This window comes from Ciconia boyciana, chromosome 2 (genome assembly GCF_034638445.1).
Source record: "Ciconia boyciana chromosome 2, ASM3463844v1, whole genome shotgun sequence".
NCBI classification, from domain to species: domain Eukaryota; kingdom Metazoa; phylum Chordata; class Aves; order Ciconiiformes; family Ciconiidae; genus Ciconia; species Ciconia boyciana.
Window position 1 is genome coordinate 126,215,924 of NC_132935.1, and position 16,285 is coordinate 126,232,208.

At 40.1% G+C, this 16,285-nt stretch overlaps 1 protein-coding gene across 10 annotated transcripts in view; it reads left to right on the plus strand.

Moving 5' to 3' along the window:
• Positions 1-16,285, plus strand: part of THRB (thyroid hormone receptor beta) — a 169,081-nt gene that overhangs the window by 138,794 nt on the left and 14,002 nt on the right. For all 10 annotated transcript variants that reach the window (XM_072853974.1, XM_072853976.1, XM_072853971.1 and 7 more), the window contains 3 exons: positions 8,771-8,871; positions 12,816-12,963; positions 14,766-14,971. In XM_072853974.1, coding sequence (XP_072710075.1) covers positions 8,771-8,871; positions 12,816-12,963; positions 14,766-14,971 — 455 coding nt within the window. The remainder of the gene's footprint in view (positions 1-8,770; positions 8,872-12,815; positions 12,964-14,765; positions 14,972-16,285) is intronic.

Here is a 16,285-nt window from a genome sequence, read left to right on the forward strand (position 1 = left end):
GGTTGAAGAATACAGAGTTGTTTTTAAAAACTGCTTGTCTGCTCTTGTTTTCTATTACCTCAGTTTCACTAAGAAATGGCAGTGAGTTTTGGTGGAAGCCGGCTCTCAAGCAGGCTTTTAATTGATCATTCACAGAGAGTGAGCAACGTGCTTTGGGATTCTTTAGAGCCTTATTACTGTGATAATCAATAAAAAGTTGCCTCCCTTCTGTCAAACCTTTGCAAATGCTGAGTTTGTTAAGCAGAAGAGATCTAAACTGTGTGGGACATGTGCATCTTCCCTTTTTTTTTTTTTTAATTTCCATCTTTTAAGCAAGCTATCATAAAACTAACGAATCTTTTAATCCTGTCCTAAGAACAGAAGGCTCTACACAGGGCATGTGTGTCTGTATTGATCCAGAATTGATTTTGGGGGGAACAAGGGAGTTTGTTAGAGAAGCCTTGGTAATAGCCCATTAAAGCAAAATTAAGTCCCTAAGCAGGTGTTCATGAGGAGTCTTGATTGTTGCAATTGGTATTTTTGTTAGTCCCCTGAAATTTGTAGTAATCCTAATAATATGCCGTTCAAATCAGATTGTACTTTTACAGTAGCACATGGAGTCTTTTCCTATCAAAACTTTTGCTAGTTATTAAATAGTTAAAGTCTTCTTTTCCCTTTGAGAAGAAAAAAACATCAACATTTTATATGCTGAAAAAATTATCATTTATGAAGGGGAGTTTAATTACTTCTCTATGTCACTTTAACAGAATTCAGAAAATAACTTTAAAAAACAAGAACCAAAGACCCCAACAATGTGTCACTAAAGGAAAAAAAATAAGTATTTAGAAAGTATAGCCAGTTATTCTAAAATATAAGAAAGCACTTAAGCTGCTCATTATTACAGTACGTTAAAAACTATTATTTCCTGATTATCTGTCACAAATTCTGATGAAAGACTCGAATTGTAAAGGAAGAAATTGCGCTTCAGAAAATCAAGAGGTGAAGGTGAGGTTTTAGCTTTGCATCTGCTTGTTGCTCCGTTATCTTTTGTGCTGTAGTGTATGCTGTTAAAAGGTAGCAGCACAATATTCGTGCAAGAGCTTACTGTTTTATTTAAGGAAGCCCTTTTGGACCTGATCCTACCATAGGAGACAGGCAACCAGATACACTTTGTTTTCTACATGAGGCCATGAAATCTGATGAGCAGAACAGGGCTCATCATCATGAGAACGAGATGCTATTCCCAGTTCTGTCCCAGAGAGCTTAAACTGGAATATTTTTCCCCTCTTACGGTGCCGCTGGCCATGGTGAGCTTGCAGCACTGCACGCTGGATGGGTGATGCTCCAGGGGAGCCCGTGCCACCCTACCTTTGCACAGAGGCTGAGCAGATAGGTAAAAGTGTCCCTGGATCTCCTCACACTGCCTGTACAGTGAGGAGGAGTAGCCAGTGACAGGGTAGAGGTAGTGCAGTCAGGAAAGTACAAAAGAAATATATGCAGAGGTCCGGAACCTTCAGTATCCCCACATTTGGTGTGTGCGCAGTGTTTTGGCCATTTGGACAATGTGGGAAATAGGTCTGCGAAGTTAAAACCGGGATGAGAGTTGGCTTTCACTTCCCTTTGCACAGTCATTTCCCGGACAAAGTTAACGAAAGATGCCCGCGGGTGTCTATGAAGTTAGGCTTTAACTTCAGGCTCTGTGGGGGCGGACCAGATGTAACCAGAGGCTGCCCCAAACCAAGGGTTTGCAGGTGGGAATTCTTGAGTCAGGCTGCAGCAGTGCTGGCTCCTCAGCCCTGCGTCTCACCTTGCTTCCCAGATACAAGGTGAGGTTAATGCCACCTTTTTAAGGGCTCTTGGTATGGTGGGAGAATGGGGCTTTGACAGGTATTATTGTTGTTATTATTATAATTGTAATTGTCATTATTATTTCCCTTTGTATTTTCTCAGGCAATTTACATGCAGCTGAGAATACGTGCTGTATGACTGCTAGAGTATGCGACTGAATTAGTCCAAACTGAGTTCTCAGCGGTGTGAAAACATTAGGGTACTTTCTGAGTAGCTAAGAAAATGCAACGTGGAGGTTATGTCAAAATGTCTTCTCATCGGTGCAGGGAGTATGTGTGCATATAATCAATTTACAAAAATACTCAGCTTTTGTCATCTTGGCCTTTGGAGCAGAGCAGCTCCCAGTATGCTAACAATTATTTTGGGCTTAAAAATGATTAATTTTGCTCTTGACCACCCATCTAAGGAGATAGCACTGATCAGAAAAATTGCATCTTATTCAGCAAATCATTATACATTTGGAATTCTATGTTTCTTTTTTAATAAAAATGTCAGTGGAAAAAGTATTTTCAGCTCCTTCACTGTAACCTTTCCACAACCAAATGAAGGATGGGAAAGTGAACTAAGTCATACTTTGCTTCTGCATCAGTAGTAAAACTGATGTTCAGCAAGGCTTAGATTTCTGAATAAGTAAGTTACTTGCAATACTAAGCTATGGTCTCTGAAAACATTTAAATAATTTTGGGAAAAAAAATTGCATGGTCTGACTCTTACAGTAGTGCATTTTGTACCTGCAGTTGGTAACGGATGCAAGTACAGTACTGATCACAGCAGTTTAAGTAATAACACAGTTTGGGCTAAAATGTTTTCAGCACATCTGTGCAAAATGCACTACTATTGGTAAGGTTTCTGACTCAGTCCAAAGAACAGCGTTAATACATAGAAAAGTCATTGAGGGAAAAGAGACTATTAAAAATGTACCAAATTCTATCTTTGCAGAATCTCTTGCCAAATTTTAGCAATCCTATAAATCAAAGAATGTCAACAAAGATCAAAATTACGGACAAGCAAGCCAGTTAGCTAACAAGAAATGTGTGAATCTGTTTAACAACATTCTCGGCGCTTCCAAGCTCAATTGGAGAAATAAGCAATTTTTCTCAGTGGGAGTAATTTAAAGAAAGTGGGAAACAAGGATCCGTGTATCAGCCCAGCCTTTCAGATCAATATTGGTAATAGCCCAAACAAGAATGGAGTATGCTTTTTCTCACTCAGCTCTATGCTTTCTCTGATAAACACTATTTAAGCTTTTTCTACACGAGGGTATCAAGGATGATATCTGGATGGTTCTTGTAATTTTTTATAATTTGCAAAGAGTTACAATGTGACTATGGAATCGGTACAACAGCAGTATGAATTTTCATTTCAGTTCTAATACAGTTGGGGATTCTCAAGGTAGTAATTAATTTCATCTTTTTCATTTTCATGCTGCAGTGTCTAGTAAGTGAATACGAGCTTACTGATAAGTCCTAAACTCCTCATTTTAGTGAGTGGTCTCTAGTCATGCAAACCATACGAGGTGGGGGAAAGAAAGATTTCAGGGAATATATTTAATACATGATTCGGCCAGTGTACAGTGAAAATCAAAATACTGAATAATGGTCTTAAAACACAAGTGTCCTTGTGCAATAGCAAAAACTGGCTTTTTCTGCATGGAAGGTATAAGCTTATGGTGGATCAGGAACAAGCTAATAAGGAACATCTGGTATACAGACATAATTTGTTTGCGTCGATGTCACTCATATCCCTGGTTGGTAGTCAAATACAGTTTGGGTCCTAGAATTTTTTTAAGGTGTGGTTTAATCCCTAAGCCAATATTGCATTATCTGTACAGACAGATACCTGGAAATGTAAAGTCTGTGCAATGACACTTTAACAAAACTGAAATCAGTTCTTTACTTTTCTCAAAACATGCTTTTTTTTTAATGTGTGCCAGGTACAGAGGAAAAAAACAGTATCATTTTTCAGGGGTTATTTTCATTTAAATAGCTTTTCTTTGTCTTGTTGCGGGTGGGGGGGGGTGGTGGCAAGAATAGCCACCGAGTGTCTCATTTGTGTCTCTCTAATCTGTTACACTGTGCAGGGTCACATATACTGCTTTAAGGTATCATTCCTGCAAATGGTAATTTGAGAGTGTAGGCATACAGTATTAATGAAACAGAGTACCTCAGATGACTGCATAGGTTAGCAGATCTCGTTCTGTCCTTACGGCTGCTGGGGCATACTCATTGCGCATTTTCCTATCGAAGGGAATTGTTTCTTGTCGTACCTCTACAAAGCTACAGTTACAATTTAAAAGATATTGTAAATCACCATCAAGATTGGTTATAGTGGATTATACAAGATATTCTTCTAGATGGGGGCAACTGGTCCTGCTGAGTACTTAGCCTTGCGAAGTCAGTAAGATTAGGCAGACTGGCAGGTGGGAGTCTGGGGAGCAAAGGAGTTACTTTAGGCTGCGGGGGAAACACCAGACATGGCAGGTCAAGGTCATTCATTGGTGTTCGCCACTTAAAGCAAAGATCCAAGGTGACCATTGGGATGAACAATGTCAAGTCATACTTGACAGAAAGTTAACTTTGAGGATCATACAGGATGCACGAAATGATAGTCCATGAGAATGCTAGAATACAGCAGACAGAGGCTTGAAAGACCAAGGAACAATGTTGGTTGTTATTGTACAGTTCAGTGAGATTGGTGTTGCTTTTGAACAGTTCTTCTTAGCTATTTACTTAGTAGGTTTTGACCAAGAAATAAAGGGTGAAATATGAACAGCAGAAATAGGAGCCTACCCAATGTTCCCGTGAGATTTGTCATGAGACATTCTTCTTTCATAAGAGAGCACCCAAGTTACTCGTCCAGACAGCATCTGCTTCTTCCACATAGGTGTTTTTATTTTTGGTTCAGAGTTACTAAACACATAAGATGCCAAAGTACTTGCGGATGTGAGAGACAAGTCCCTATTAGTCTGCCCCTCCTCTTTTTTCCCCAAGTACTGCAAGGAGTGAGAGAAGTCTGTTGCTCTGCTTCTTCCTCAAACCATCCAACAGACAACTCTGCTGCCATCCACAGCTTCCCCAAGAATCTCCATTGCACTGTTCATAGCTTCCATGCTGGTACCAAGTTTAGAAAAACACTGTTGAATTTCCTCCTGCTGATATTATTTCTAACTCTTGAGTAGCAGCAAAAATGAACTGAGGCTGCTTATCTGCACGTCTTACAAATGAAATTGCATTGAATTTATACAGAGGTCAGACTGGATATTTGCAACTACTAGGAATTATTTACAGTGGACGTTATGGTTTGTAAGAACTGAATGTAAGCCCCCTTATTCCTCTTGGCATGATGTCTGTTAGTCTGAATTACATCTTTTTAAAATACTGCTGAAGGTCCAATTTTCCTACTTTCTAGCAGTTTCTGACCCCATTAGCTGTTGGAAGGAAGGTTAAAAATATACAAAAGTGTGGCTATCACTCTCAGATTTGTAATAGAAAGAAAAAAGATTTTTAATGCACAATTTTATTGCCAATGATTTCTTGGGGTAATCTTTTTCTATTCATGTTCCCTGTTGAATCAGTAGAAGAGTTCAAAGTGTGTGCTTACCTTGTGACATGGGCGCAATCCTGCAAAAGTGGTGAACATAATATTTAAGTAGCTCAAATACCTGGCACTTAACACTTCCGATGCAACAAAATTGGGAATGTGGTTGTATGTAAGGATGACATTTTTAATTTCTGACTAGGAGTGCCTGTAGGAGATTTGTTTTTTCTGCCAGATTGGAAACTGTTTCCTGGGTTGGATAAAGTCGTGAAACTCCAAGGAGATGGACACCAGTGGTCACATAGCTACTGTATATATTTAAGGAATTGGCATAGACAAGTCGTCTCCTGCTCCTCCAATAGAACAAAGCTGCCATTACATGAGCAGTGCTAACCAGATTATATACTTAATGAAATATCAAGGCGTTTAATTCAGAAGTAATTCCTGAGGAAGCAAACCAGGAATACTGAATTTTAGAGGACATAGGCTATGCTATACTAAGTCTGTGTTTCATGAATAGCAGTAACCAGCAATAACAAGAAGCCATTAATCTTTATATCAGCTCCATGTTGTGTATGTGTTGCATGTGCAGAGGCAGGTGTGAGCAAAAGGGGGACAGGATGAAGATAATAGCCTCTGCTAATCCCCCACTGGCATAACGTCCATTAGGAGTCAGTGATGTAAATTAGAGTCGAAACCCTGCTGTCTGTCTTCCCTCAAGGTCACAGAACCAGCTCCACATGTCCACCAGTCTTTATCCAAGCACCACTTGTTCATCATGGAGAAATGTAACCTGAATGTAAATCTGATCTTTTGCCATATTATAGACTGGTATGATACATCAGTAAGATCTCAGCTCATTCCCCCACTCCCCTTTCAGATGCCAGTAGGAGTCCTGGCACTGGGCACGCCTTCAGTGTGCTCCGGCTTCCCAGCATTACTTAAGAAGGATATATGTTCCTCTATAATTTGAGGTTCTCATACTTATGCTCGAAGTAGACATATAAAGTAGACCGTAAAAATACTTTCTGCCTTTTTACTTCTTTACTTTCTCCTAATCCACTCACCAGCCCCCAGAAAGTTCAAGTACTTAAAGCTCAGTTAATTTCAAATATTTTCTCTCTGATTTGGGCTTTTCTTTCTGGAGAACCTCTGGCAAGTGTAGCCCTAGGAAGGCACTTTCATGTAAGCTGTCTGTTACTGAGCTGACCCTCTGGCATGTTAGTCACAGGAAGATGACAGCCACCCCCCTTGCAGTATCCTCCAGCAGCCTTCTGCTGCCCTGGGTCTTGTTGCTGGTTGCCCTCCATGTGACTTGTGTGCCGAGTCCCTGAGCTGTACCAAGCCATACTGGTGTGAGGGCTGCATGAAGACAGCAAGCTTAAAGTCTAGTCTAACGTGTGGTGCTACAGATGGGTTCAGCAAGCCAGTGGCAAGGGGTAGTGTTACAGGCAGCCACATCCAAAGAACTCTCCTTCATTGCACTCATAAATTGCACTCAGCCAGTTGGCAGGTGATGCAAAACTGGGAGGAGTGGCTGGTGCACCAGATGGGTGTGCTGCCATTCAGAGTGACCTAGGCAGGCCGGAGAAATGGGATGAGAAAAATCTCTTGAAGTTCATCAAAGGGACATGCCAAATCCTACATTGAGGGAGGAATAATAAATGCAGCAGTACAGACTGGGTGCTGACTGGCTGGAAGGCGCTTTGCATTGAAGTACTTGGGGGTTTCTGGTGGGCAGCAAGTTGAACGTGAGCCAGCAGTGTGTCCTTGAGGCAAGGAAGGTCAACGGCATCCTGGTCTGCGTTAGGAAGATCATCACCAGCAGGATGAGGGAGGTGATGCTTCCCCTCTGCTCAGCTCTGGTGAAACACATCTGCAGTGTTGGGTCCAGTTCTGGGGTCCCCAATACAAGAAAGACATGGACATACAGAAGCGAGTCCAGCAAAGGGCCACAGAGATGATGAAGGGACTGGAGCGTCTGTTCTATGAGGAGAGACTGAGAGAGCTGGGACTGTTCAGCCTGGAGCAGAGAAGGCTCAAGGGGGGTCTTATCAATGTGTATGAATACCTGATCCCCTGTCAGGTGGAAGACAGAGCCAGACCCTTCTCAGTGGTGCCCAGTGACAGGACAAGAGCCACTGGGCACAAATAGAAATAGAGCGAATAAAATAATCTAATCTTTTCAGTGTAGGGGTGACCAAGCACTGGCACAGGTTGCCCAGAAAGGTTGTGGAGTCTCCATCCTTGGAGATACTAAAAAACCATCTGGACAGGGTCCTGGGCAACCAGCTGCAGGTGGCCCTGCTTGAGCAGGGGGGTTGGACCAGGTGACCTCCAGAGGTGCCTTCCAGCCTCAGCCATTCTGGGATTCTGTGAAATATTTACTACACTTTAATAATCTTATGTGGTTACACGAATAGCTGCACTTTCCTCTCTCCCCTCAAACTGAATCTGAGATCTCTGCGTTACGTCTTTACAGAGAGATTTTTTTCAGAAGGAAAAGTTATGTACCGTAACTCCATTAATTATGAGACATGGGAACACTTATTTTGAAAGTTTTGTATTTTACCCTGTTTCAAAGTTCTCTTTAGTTTAGAATTACTTTTTGGTTGCCATCAGAATTGTTTTGGTTTTTTGCTCAAATTGAAAATATGTTTATGTTATCAAAACAAATGTCATTGTGGGAAAAGAACCAAGCATTGCCAATGTTTTTCGTAGTAGTAATATTTGATTTCACTTGTTGGGTGTCTGGTAAACCACTTCAGAAGAGAAAATGTCATTCTAACACATGCATGTACACACACGCATATTTGAATGCCCACGTATTTTGCCCTGAATTCAGGCTATATTAAATGTTCCTGCAGAACACGCCCAGCTCAGGTATGATCAATACAGCTTGGGCTATCTGTTGCTGGTGCTTCTCTAACCACACCTGCAGAGCTGTTTTGAAACAAACGATCTCTCAGTGAATATTTCTTACGACCAGGTTCCTGAGTCACCTTGCAGCCTGGGATCTCATCTTCAGTATACAAGTGTATCGGGGGGATTTTGAAACAGAATAGAGGAATATACTGTATGTCTCACCGTTATTTTTTTATTCACATCAAAGCCTTTGAGGTAAAAATAAATATATTTATTTTTCTGAGGTAGCATTTCACTCAGGAGAGAGCAATCATGTTCCAGCTTCTCCCTCTTGACCAGTAGGTGCTGAAACAGCGTGAAAAGTAGAAGATACTATAAGACTATGTTTAAGTAAGTCTCTAACATTGCTAGTATGAGCTTTTTATTCAGGAAATTCAGTGAGTTCAGATAGACAAGTGGATTTTAATATAATATTTTTGTATCAAATGTATCATACCATTTTATATTAAGTTTACATGCCACGTCCTCTTTTTCTTTACAGGGTATATACCCAGTTACTTAGACAAGGATGAGCTATGTGTAGTGTGTGGGGACAAAGCCACCGGATACCATTATCGCTGCATCACTTGCGAAGGTTGCAAGGTAAATGGCACAGTGGGAAAGTGGGAATCAGAAATAGCTCTCCAGCTCCTCCATTATACAGACTTCCTGAACTGTGCTGTCAAATAAAACAAAGACAGATTAGAAGCGAATAAGAACATCCAGTACTGATGATAAGCTGTATCTGGCTATGCCGCTGCTCTTCATATGCATAAGGAATATAGTTGATTTTTGCAGTGTTGGCTTCTGAAAAGAAAACACGAAATTTAGGTTTTTGTTGTTGCTGTTTAACTGTTAGCTTTTACATTTCCATTTTTTAATGTTTCTTTGGCCATGTTCTCAGCCAGTGTACATCAGCATACTCCCAGCAACTCCAGTGAAGCTGTTTATGCAATAGCTGAGATTCTGCCTATGGCCATGAAGAGTCTGTAGTGATTAACAGTGTTCCAGGGCCTCTCATCGTCACTGCGGAGAAGCAAAAATCAAAATCCCTTCCACATGCTCATACAACAGTAACATCCATCACTTTGGAAAGCATTGACACCCAGTTAAAACAGTTTCAAAAACATTTTGACTTCTTTAACTTAAGCATACTGAAATGTGCTTTCAGCCCTAAATTGCATCTCCAAAGCTACATGCAAAATTAAAAAAGAGATTGCTTTGGGCAAGTAAATTAAAAAAAAAAAAGAGTAACACAATCAGGCACATCTTAAATGGTTTCAGTGCCATAAATTTGCCTGAATAGCTTGAGATCCTGTAAGAAAGCTATTCTTTCCTGCAGAAAATAAAAAATTATTATGTTTTTCTCAACAAATGGAACCACACATGTCATGGACTACTGTCATGGGACTAAGCCACAAAAGTCATATTCTGTTCATCCCCAAAGTTTGGAATATTTGGATCTGAGATTTTGGGTTTGGATTGGCTTTAAAGCGCCACATCACAGTAACTCTTGTGTTGAAGTAGTGCCTTCAGTTGTACAGCATTGCCCTAAGTTACATTTATGAAATGCACAAAGACCTAAATATCCTATGTATAGCAGGTTTGTGGTAATATTAATAATGGTTTTATACACATACATACATAATACATATGAAAAAATATTTATATCTGAAAAAAAATGGAACCCAACAATTGATTCTTACACATTTGCATCCCATATACCAGATGATAACAATAAATAAAATGTACAAATATGACTTAATTCAGATATAATGAGAAGTAAGCGACATTGTGGCATTATGAAATATCTTTTGCTCCCAACTGAGCAGCTATATCTCTTGCCAGCTTTCCTACTGAGGTTTTTGTTACTCCAACTGAAGTATTTCTTTTTATGCCTACCAGCTATTTTAAAGATACAGCATAGAAAATCTACTTTTATCTTCAGATACAGTTCTTCTGTCTGATGTACAATTTAAAATAATGCTTATATGCACAAGGAACTGAGCTAACAATTTGCAAAAAGTAATTAATTTCTTTCTCCTACTTATAGTTGGCTTACAAACAGAACATTTTGTTTTGTTTTGATTTGTTGTTCTTCTTGCAAATGTATTCATTGTACAAGATGGGGGGGTTCGTGTGGGCAATTTCAACCCATGCTTTGGAGGATCTGCATACACCCTTGAAGTTGTATGATTTATCAGCAAAGTTATATGTAATCAATTCTCAATGAATTTGACATTTACTAGTTGCTTCCACTCAAAATCACTTTAATTTTGTAACAACATTAATCAGGACTGACAGCCAGAAATTTGCTTTGGCAAGTGCTTTCATGAACAAAGCATCCTCACACATGATTTCTGAAGAGTAAATTATAAGGAATTTAAACACAAATAAACCAACAGTGAGTTCTGAGGTCACTGAAATGTTTCTCTGGACTGCACCCATTGCATCTACTGCTATATAGGTGCATAGTAAAGGAATTTAGGAAAAGAGTAGTTGCCTTACAATAAAATCTGCTTTCTTTTATGTTGAAAATAACACTTCTGTGATGAAGTGTTTGGACAAATATAGAGAGCAACTTCCTTATCACATGGTATCTAGAGATGATCAAAGAGTGTTTTTGCAAAAAGTTTCTGAGAAATGCAAAGAAATGGGAAGGTGAAATATGGTGGTCCCAACACAGGTGCTGAAGAGCCTTGCCATTGTAAAGCTGGAGCTACATGAAGTCCCATGCAAGGTTTGGAAAACAGGAGTTCAGTAGTGCTTCCTCAGATTCATCAGAGATTTTTCCATCTCTTGCTGTAACTAGAGATTACTCCATGTCCCTGGTTGCCCAGAGCCATCTTTGATCTTCAGGGAGGAGAGGGGCAGGTCCTGTCTCTAGGAATTCATCACAGGGTTGAGAGTGGATCCAAATCCAGTTGTTGCGTAGATGAGAGTTTGAGACCTGATCCAAACCCCACATAAGGACATCTTGCCTGTGATTCCCTGGATTTTGGCTCAACCCAACAGGTCCCAGTCTTGCAAAGGCTCACACACGTGCTTTATGTAACTCTGTTTAATTGAGATTTCAGGTCTTATCGTTATTAAGGAAGAAAGAGTTGTACTCTTAGCTTGAGCTGGATCTTGTAAGAGAAAACTCTAATGAGGACAAGGCTCTTTATTGTCTTCACTGGAGTTAGGAGCTCAAGCTGTTATCTGTACGTCTTAATTCAACATTCTGTGTTAAAAGAAATTACACACTGCTATAAGATTTTACCAGGTGTTATTTAACATGATTAAAAACAAACCTTTTGCCTAGTGAAGTGAAGAGACTATTCATTAGATAAAACCCCAGCTGAAGAGACTATTCATTAGGTAAAATCTCACTTGAATTTTGCCATTGTTTTCACTGAAACCAAAGCCATTCTCAGTGGCCTCAGTCAAACAGGACCAGGGTCCCAGTGTGTTCCCTATGTCAAGGTGGTCCCAAGCTGCATTGCTGAATGTAGACAGTCTCAAACACTGGTGAAACTTGAAATTAAAGTGAAGTCTAAATTTCTCGCTTTACAGCCTATCTTGTCCATATCTTGTGGTCTTGGGAAGTTTATCCAGCTCTCGCAGAAGTCAATGAAAAGAGCCATGTTGAAATTAGTACCAGGATTAGGTCCGTAATGTTCAGAGATAAGTTGTATCTGATTTCTTTACCTAAGGCCAGGGTCTGTGGGGTGTATAAATCAGTGAATTCAGTGGAGCTACATTAGTTCGCATGAGCTTAGGATCTGACCTCATATCCATGTTGCAATTGGCAATATAGATCTATATTGTGATAGACAGATAGATAGGTAGGTAGGTAGGTAGATAGATAGAATGGATTTATGTATAGAGGGATCTTTATTGGTGATGTTTGTTCTGTGGTAAATACAAATTAAATCCTCTTCTCAGAAAGACAGATAATTTTAAAATTATGGATCCGTTATTTAGAACCAAACTCAAAGATTGTGTAAACTGTGTTTGCAAAATTCTTAGTCTTGCCCAGATTTGGTTGGTTGGTTGGTTATTTGGCTTTGATGGAAAGAAAGGAGTAGAACTGTTCTTAATCCTTTAGCAGCACATGCACACCACCATTCTTCCTATTTGCAGAAGCTGCTCTTTAATTAAAAGTATGTATATGCCTCTTTATATCCCTCAAAATGATTATGTAATTTAGAAGGGGCTCAAAATAAACTCTCTAGTTCAAATACAAAAAAATTTAACACAGAGAAACATAAGACTTCCAGAAGACACATAGACAGTATTCGTCCCTCGACAGCATTACTAATGCCTTTACTTACCTAAGATGTCTATATGTTTTTAATTTTTAGGAAGAAAATGTTTCGTGAAACTCAGAAAAGAAACACCATACACTATAAAACTGGTTTGTTCTTTTCCTCTTTCAGAGTTTCATGGAATAAAGTATGTTATCTTGCATGCTTAGGTACATTCCTACCAAACCAAAGTGGCTCCCAATTTGAACAAATTGCACAGTGCTAATGCTTTCCTTTGTATTTATTTATTGCACTTAGGGTTTTTTTAGAAGAACCATTCAGAAAAACCTCCATCCAACCTATTCCTGTAAATATGAAGGAAAATGTGTGATAGACAAAGTAACAAGAAATCAGTGCCAGGAATGTCGCTTCAAAAAATGTATCTTTGTTGGCATGGCAACAGATTGTAAGTATATTTTTCTGTTTTTCTTTCTTTTCTCCTTTTTTTTTTTTAATGTGTGTGTTTGCTTAAAGTATGTTGATTGGTGAAGATTGTTAAAGTAGAGCAGAACTGCCAGCACTTTTTTGTTTTTAATAACTTGTACCAGGGAATTATGCTCATTGCATCAAACCACTTTCACAGGGCTGTAATTTTTTGTTTATCCTTCACCAGACTACACCTTGTCCTGGCCTTACCAGGCTGAGTAACAGTAGGAATATTCATTCTTCGGAGGGGAGGAGGAAGAAATGCATCTGGATGGACACTTTGCTTGAAAAAAAAAATCTTGTTTAGAAAATTCTGGAGGATGTGAAATTGAATGTCGTTGTATGAGTCATCCTGCAGTTGTTTGTTTTATTTTTAGCCCTGAAGAAGTTATCTGCTGCAAAGAATTCGACTCTCATTCTAAAGAACTAGAACATATGGCTGTAAGATTAACCCTTAGGGGTCTTCTTTTCCTGCCGTTGCACAGGGATTTACACCAATAACTTCAATTAGTATAAATGGGAGGAAGTCACGTAAATCCCCCTGTGCATTAATGTTAATGGTTGTTGCTGGCGTAATCCTCTGCAGAAGAACTGACAGGAAAAAGCCCAATAAACAACAGGAAAATATTCTAACTTAGTATTTTTCATTGATAACGTAATGTATAACAGTGTCTTCTGTCTAGAGGGAAATGGAAGAAATGACACAATTGCATTCTAGCCAGGTAGACCTTCGGGAGGGCATGCTGGATAACCCTGGGTCACCGGTTTGCATCCAGCCCAGTCTGACGCAGCAGGCAGTGGGGAGCATCAGCCAGGTAGCAGCTGGACAGAGTGAGAAGTTTCTCTGGGTCTGGTTCTGACCAGCAGGTGCCAGTACCATAAAGCTGGTATGGCCTTTGTGGGCTGTGCCTACATATGCCACCAAAGGAGCTGTCAATGAGCACGGCGGACAAGCCAGCTATCCCCCAACTCAAGAAGGGTTTCTCCCACCTTAGAGTTAACACGTGAGAACAGAAGCACGTAAGCAGGTCTTTCGTTGCTCCTGCCTGCCTGCCACCAGTTGCGGATCAGAATGGTCCTCCTCCGCTAAGCAGGCCAGTCTGTTTTAAATGGCCTAGTCACGTTTGTATGGAAAATGGGATAAAACCTTCTGTGCTGGTCAGAGATGGCGCAGCCCTGGGGCCTGTGTGTCTGGCATCACTGGAAGTAGCGGGGCTGTAGGGGAAAGCCACAGAACAGCACCATTTGTAGGGCTTACAGAAAGAGCCAAAGGCAAATTGTTTCTGATTGTGTCATGCCACAGGTAGTTGGGCCTCCTGTGAATAAGTACTCCCACTTTCTTAAATCCATGTTACCTTCTGCTGGTTTACAAGAACACATTCTATACAATTCAGACCAGTGAGCATGCTGATACCACTTTAAAGAAAACAAAAGTGCATCTTTCCCAACATGGATTACTTCAAGTCCGTTATAGGAACACTTTGAGTCCTCACAAAGCTTTTACGTATTAGTTTTATCGGTGGAATAAGCCACTGCAGGCAATGGTAGTATACATCACGTTACCAGAAGGGTAAGTCATTCTTTGAAATCCAGGCTTCTGAGAAAATGAAGTCTGGAGAGAGAAATAAGAGAACTATGTCAACTGTGGGTCTTACCAAAGTACTTCTTTACTGATTAGTTAAGTTGTTTGTAATCAATTAGTACCTCAGGCATAGAAAAGACCAAAGTTCAGTCAACCTTAAAGAGCTTCCTGCCATTTTTATATGCTTTTTCCCCTGCTAGTGGTGTTGGATGACAGCAAGCGGTTGGCAAAAAGGAAGCTGATAGAAGAAAATCGAGAGAAGAGACGTCGGGAAGAGCTGCAGAAAACAATTGGGCACAAACCAGAGCCAACAGATGAGGAATGGGAGCTCATCAAAATTGTTACTGAAGCACATGTGGCCACCAATGCACAAGGAAGCCACTGGAAGCAGAAAAGGAAATTTCTGGTAAGGACTGTAGACTTTTACACTGCTCTTGGGAGTCAGGTTCCTTCCTTTCTTCTGAAGTCCCTTCCCAACATTGCAGCCCCACAGAGGATCTATCTGTCAGTGTATTGACATATATGAAAAATGGATTCTTTTAATAATTACCACTTGCTTATTCTTACCTGAAGCTCAGTGTTTCATTAGACCATGTATTTCAAAAGATAAACAGCATGTTGCTGAGTTAAGGCTTACCCAGCTGGATACTTTTAATGTGCTATGATCAGAAAAAGTAGAAAAATTATTTCAATCCTGATTAACAGCAGTAGCAGTCTATAATGCATACCGTATCTTTTTTTATATATTGTATCTAGGGATAGTTGTCTTTATTAGGGACTAGCATACAACATATTGTAAGTGTTAAAAACAACAACAAGTGTTAAATAAAGCTGATATTTTTTATTAATAACTCGTGCTTTTTGCTTCCTTGTTCCAAAGTGAACACATTAATTAAAATAAATTTGGAAAATAAAGATTAATTTCACTGAAAACAGGATGATACATACGCTATAGTATTGGGATTGCAGACTACAAGACGACTTAAGTTTTCAGCCTATAACTAAGGGTCAGAAAATCAATGGTGATTTGTGATGCTCAGCCTTAGAACAGGATTTATTGGATTTTTTCTAAATTGACTTTTAAAGGAAATAAGTGCAGAATGCAAAATGCTTATACAACACAAAAGAGGGATTATAGACTGCATGTCAGGAATACACAGGCGTCTTTAACAGTCTGTGTATACCAAATCAGATAGAGAATATTCATTTTTTTGCAAGCCTAGGCTCCTGCTGCCTAATTCACCACGGGAATCTCGACCCACTGTTAATTTGCTAAGAGAAATTATATATTCAAACCAGCCGATCCCTTTTACAAAGTTTTGTTAATTCCAGTGGCACTGTCTAAATTTCTATGTGAATGGCTGCATGTTCGTAGCAGCGTGCAGTCAGGAAACCACAGCCAGTGATCGCTGGCAAGAAGCAGCAGAGCACTTCCCAGTGGTGCTGCACAGCAAGGTTTGCGGCGCTGGTTTTAGCAGACCAAGAAGCAGCTGCAATAGTGCATTTGGTTACTTAGGCAGGAGTGCTGTTCTTTCAGTATCTCCTGGTTTGGGATGAAGCATGGGGAGCTTGAGGTTTGGGCTGGGAATGAGGACACGGGCAGAAAGCTGGTAGGGACTGGGCCATGTAAAATGTGGTTGCTGAGGGACTTCAGGCTCTGGAGACAGTCACAGCGGAGTGGGAGCCTCCAGAGGCAGGGCATGAGGTGATGTGATGACAG